Genomic DNA, 5469 nt, shown 5'->3' with positions numbered 1-5469 from the left:
GGGGTTGGGGGGGTCATGTAAGGTGGTGATATAAGGTTCATACATGATAAGCTCATTGACCTCTCTCACCTCAAGCTTTTACTCTTGTTTCATATTGACGACTCTCATGAAAAATAAAAACACAACCAGACTTTGTTTTTCTGCTGCAGCGTGAGTTGTTGATGACGTTGATGATGTTGATGTGCAGCAAAGTTAAATCCATAACCAGAGCTGATTTACTGAGAAACCGTCACAGACTGATAGAAATATAAGACAGATTATAACCCATTTGAACATTCCCCTTCTGGGACTTAGCCTTCTTCATTGTACTTGATATATAATTTAATAGTAGTCACTTGGAATGACAAAGTGAGTGTTATATTTATTGTGTTCCTATTCTTGTGCTTTACCACATAGTGGTTTTTCTTGTAATTCTTATACGGGTGGCCTGTTCATACATTCTCTGAATGTAAACTTATTATGTAATATGTAATACACCTTGGTGGACCATATTTATTTATTTATTTGTCATATTCATATATATTAATGCTCTTGAAGTGTTTATTTATCTCAACTGTTTACTGAGGCTGTAAAAGGCTTTAAGTCAATGTGTGCTTCATTACTAAAGGGGCCACAGAAGGATGACAAAGTACCATGAGCACCCCCTGGTCATGTACTGTTTATTGTGTTGTTTGTTGAGGTTTTTTTTCTTTCTTTTCTTTTCTTTTTTTCTTGAGTGTTGTGTGCTAAAATGTATGTATGGTCTGGTAGACTGCAAAATTGAATTGCCCTTTGGGATAAATAAAGTTGTCTGAATCTGAATCTGATTCTAATAAATCTCAAGAGTTTAAACTGTGAAATGAGTCCAGTCTTTTGAACTTGTGTCTTCAAACTTTATTCTTTCATTTGATCATATCATAAGTTCTGTGAGAATACTTTGTTGAGACACAGTCTCAGTCTCAAAAGAGACTTGATAAAAACTAAGGGGCCACAGGGGGTATTTGGTTGCCACAAAGTAACCTTTTCTGGTCATAGCTGATGTCAAACCCTGATTAGTTTTTACACTGAAAACATCATTGTTGACCCTGCCTGCTCTCTAGCTTTTCTGCATCATGGTGTTGGTTCAAATGTGTTACTAAAAGAGCAGCAAAAGTGAAAGTTAATTCAAAGTCAGGTGCACCAGGCCTTCATCCCATGGTGCCTCCGGCCTCCAAAGTGAGATCCCTCCCACCCAGTTTCAAATTCTGAATTACTTTTGAATCAACATAAAAAAGCAGAACCTCTGAGCTATATTCCAGTTTCATGAACCAACTCAAGGTAGATGAAGTTCTCTGGGTGATGCAGCTCCAGGAATGATATCTAATGCAGGCCGGCCTCACGCCCACCATCCCCTGACCAGCAGCTTATGGAGCTGCAGATAGCAGCAGCTGAGGGAGTTTATCTAGAAAGTCACGTCTAGTCACGTTTAATATGTTTCTTCTTTTTCATGGTGCAAAACAAGAAAGATTTAATAAGAAATGTGCAAAAATTAGAGCTTTAAGCAATTATAGCCAACAATGTATTTATGGTTTTCTTTTTAAGAGCATTCAATAGTACTCTGGAGCAGACTGACCCTTTGAAACCTAAGGCAATGAGCATCTTAACAACACATAACCCAAAATAATTACCTGAAAATAATCACAAAAAGTAAAAAAAAAAAAAAAAAGACCCCCCAAAAGTGCAGACAATTTAACAATATATATATTTTTTTCTGTGACATAGGCTAATTTTAAATATATTATTATAATGATTGTAAATATAGTTTTCTGAACTTTTTCTCTACCTTTTTGATAATTCTCTAATAACCCCCTCCCTTTTAAACTTATTTTCAGGTCGGTTTCTCCATCACCTCTTCTTTCTTGTCAAATTGCTCATTGCATTTTTTCCTATGTTACTGAAAGAAATTAAAACAGTTTGCTAATGTTTTAAATAGCCTGTGAGAGGCATCTGAACACAGCACACAAAAACTGATGTCAAATTAGGTTTTGAAGGGTTAGCCTGTTAAAAATCCCCATAAGCAAGGGGCTCAGCATCAGACCACCTCACCCCAGATGCTCCCTGAGGTCAGCCTACATGTTATGGTAGAAATATCCAGCATGACGCACATGAAACAGCAGATAGCGCGGTGATGTGGAGTCCCCACCCTGCCCTGGCTGCAGCCCGATAAGGCCTCAGAGCTACTGGGAGACAACACTTTACCATCACACCTCATTTTCAACACACAGAGGGAATTATTGCTTTTACCACCATCCGTCTCTTTGTTTTGGTTAATATGGTGTTAAAATGGTTGATTAACGCGCACATGTGTCGCCTGTTGTGAATCTGACCTCACACTCTGGATCTTCACGGTGAATTCTCAGTGCAATAAGCTGCAATGCTCTCAAAGAAAGAGAAAGCACTTATTACAGAAGTATGGGACAAACTGACTCCTGTGGCAGAAGATATTGGATCAGAAGCACTTCTTAGGTAGGTTCAAACTCTTGCGTGACGTGTCTGTGTGCTTGAAATGAATGCAGAGTTTGGGTTTCTGGCACAACCTCACTAATATCCAAGGTGCATGGAGAATGAAGAAAATGTCTTTATGAGGGCAAAGAGCTGCAGCAACACTTGTAGTTTAAAGAATAACTTTATTATTATTATGAAGGTGTTCTTTAAACTACAAGTGTTGCTGGAACTGCTTGAAATAAATGGAATATACATTACATAAACAAGATATGACATTGGTAGTTAAGACAGAAGTCAGCTGTGTGTTTATAAATGTTGGGATCTTCATATTAGCTCTTCATCAGAACTTAAAAAAAAAGGATTATTAAGGATGGACCCAGATATAAAGAGCTTGGTTTTTACAGTGCAGTGGTTGTGGAATAACCACTGCACTGCACGTCAATTTTTTTAAAAAAATGTTTTTTTTTACACAGTTCTCAGGTAAATTCACAAGGCTACACAATCTTCTACAGGTACTCCCGATTAAAGTGCAGATTTACAGATGTAATGTAGTGAAATGCTCTAATGAGTAGGCTGTGAGTTCACAGTGATGATGATGAAGATGATGATGATGAGGAGGATGATGATGACGATCTGTCCCATTCTAATGAACGCATTATCACAGGAAGGCCTTTTGGGAATTTCTTCAAATTTAGCACAAACATCCAGCTGGACTCAAAAATAAACTGATTGGAATTTGGTGGTCAAAGGTCAAGGCCACTATGACCTCATTAAACATGTTTTTGGTCACATCTCAACAATTCATACACTTATTATGACAAAAATTCACACAAATGTGTGGACAGGATAAAAACAGGATAAAATGATGAGGTGGTGACATTTAATACCCAAAAGGTCAAAGGTCAACTTCACTGTGACATCGTCCTGATTTCTGGCTGTTCCTCAGAGTCACACCTCAGGAGCAGAAGGGAAGATGTTTGGGCAGTTTGGGCAGATACTGATTTGGTGACTCTGTAAAGGTCTTCTGTGTGTAAAGCATCCACATTTTCACAGACATGAATGCAAACTTTAAGTGCAACAGCATACTGACAAACTTCTCCCTCCCTCCGCAGGATGTTTACCACCTTCCCAGGTACCAAGACGTACTTCTCCCACCTGGACATCAGCCCCCGCTCCCCTCACTTGCTCTCTCACGGTGAGAAAATCGTTCAGGCCATCGCAGAGGGAGCCAAAGACATCAGCCAGCTGGCTGTTACCCTAGAGCCTCTGCAAACGCTGCACGCCTACACACTCCGGATTGTCCCAACCAACTTTAAGGTGCCTTTACTAGAGCGTCAGAAGTTTACTCGATACAGACGAATGGCAGAAAAGAAAAAAAAAAAAAAGAGAAAATTATTTTTACATTTGCATTAATGTAAAAGCTTTGAAAACTTTGAAATTGTAGTTGTTTTTGAATATTTTGAATAGGACTGCAACTGCAGTAACTATTTATCATTTTCATTATGGGTTAATCGGTTGACTATTTTCTTCATTAATCAATAGTTTGTTTTGTAAAAAGCCAGAAAATAGTGATAAATGCAGTCACAATTATCCAAAGTGACCAAAGTAGCGTCTTCACAGCGCACCAAATCTCAAAATTTTTATGAAATATATATATTTTTTGGCTTTTTGAATAAAAAATGACATTACAAAAGTAGTTGCTGCCCTAATACGTTGGATTTTTTTGTTGTTTTTTTGTTTGTTTTGTACGTGCAAAAATCAAATTGTTAAAAAATGTGTAAAAAGAAGAAGACATCCACCTGAATTGTAGTGGAATATAAATATGATATGTCATAAGAAGAATGTTCTCAAGTAAAGTACAAGTACCTCAAATCTGTACTTGAGTAAATGTACATATTTGCTCCACCACTGCATTCTAAACTGTTGTTAAGTTTCTAAGCACAGCACGTTGCTGAGTTTTCAGTGTCAGACAGTGACATCATCTGACGTCCATATCAGATCAAAGTGACATCAGCAGGAGCTCCTGTTTACAGCTGCAAAACGAACTGTCTGCCATATTTCTTCCAGCAGCTGGTTTAGCTCACTGTGTTCATATATACTGCAGAGCAAGTACATCAAAACTTCAAAACACACACATATACCATATATGGAGTCTATTTATATTTTACACACATGCAATATATGGAGTCTATTTATATTTTAAACATGATTTTTAAATATGGGGACATATTTACAAATCGGGACATTTAATGTCAAAAGCACTGGGTTACAAATGCAGAATTTACATCATCAGTTATAAAGTAAATGTGAGAGATTCAGATTCTTTTGGAAGCAAACTGCAGTCATTTAGCTGATAATCTATGGATATTAAGCAGTGGCGGGGAGTTTTGGGATTGAGAATCTGATTTGAATTTCAAAGCCAGAACATCCTGTTGCTGTTCTGGCTCTATAATAATCACCAGTGGTGGAATGTAACTAAGTACATCTACTGCAAGTGCTGCAATTTGAGGTACTTTTGTAACTGAGCCTGTTCCTTCTCTGCAGCTCTTCTCACACTGTATGCTCGTCACGCTGGCCTGTCACATGGGCGATGACTTCACACCGGTTTTACACGCAGCAATGGACAAGTACCTGTCGGCTTTCGCAGCTGTTCTCTCCCTGAAGTTCAGATGAGACTCAGCCTCATAGGAAGTATATGAACCATTTATGATGATATGTGGTATGAAATATTTATATATGTTTAGTTGTTGTAATGTTTTGTAGTAATAAAAATGTGCAATCAACACCTTTCTTTTGTGCTGTATAACCTGTGATTTTACATGTTTTATCTCATTAATTAAGTACAGCCAAATATCTCAAAGCAAGTTATTACACTGAGTGCAGTCAGCTGGTTGAGTGTATGTGTGTAAGCTGTCGCTGCTCAGGTCCAAAAGCATCATGTCTCAAAACGAGCAAACATGAAGCCCTTCAATAAAAGTAAAGGTGAAGGAGTGTTGAATATCTACA

General features: G+C 37.8%; 1 protein-coding gene across 1 annotated transcript; it reads left to right on the top strand.

Moving 5' to 3' along the window:
• The first annotated feature begins 2120 nt into the window (after positions 1–2120).
• On the top strand, positions 2121–5269 carry zgc:163057 (Hemoglobin subunit alpha-D-like). Its single transcript, XM_042508219.1, has 3 exons — positions 2121–2484; positions 3576–3780; positions 5008–5269. Exons 1-3 carry the CDS (start codon positions 2393–2395, stop codon positions 5134–5136), a joined length of 426 nt encoding a protein of 141 aa, XP_042364153.1. The 5' UTR covers positions 2121–2392; the 3' UTR covers positions 5137–5269.
• Positions 5270–5469: the final 200 nt, after the last annotated feature.

This window comes from Plectropomus leopardus, chromosome 19 (genome assembly GCF_008729295.1).
Source record: "Plectropomus leopardus isolate mb chromosome 19, YSFRI_Pleo_2.0, whole genome shotgun sequence".
NCBI classification, from domain to species: Eukaryota; Metazoa; Chordata; class Actinopteri; order Perciformes; family Serranidae; genus Plectropomus; species Plectropomus leopardus.
This window is presented reverse-complemented; position numbering and strand designations above follow the sequence as displayed.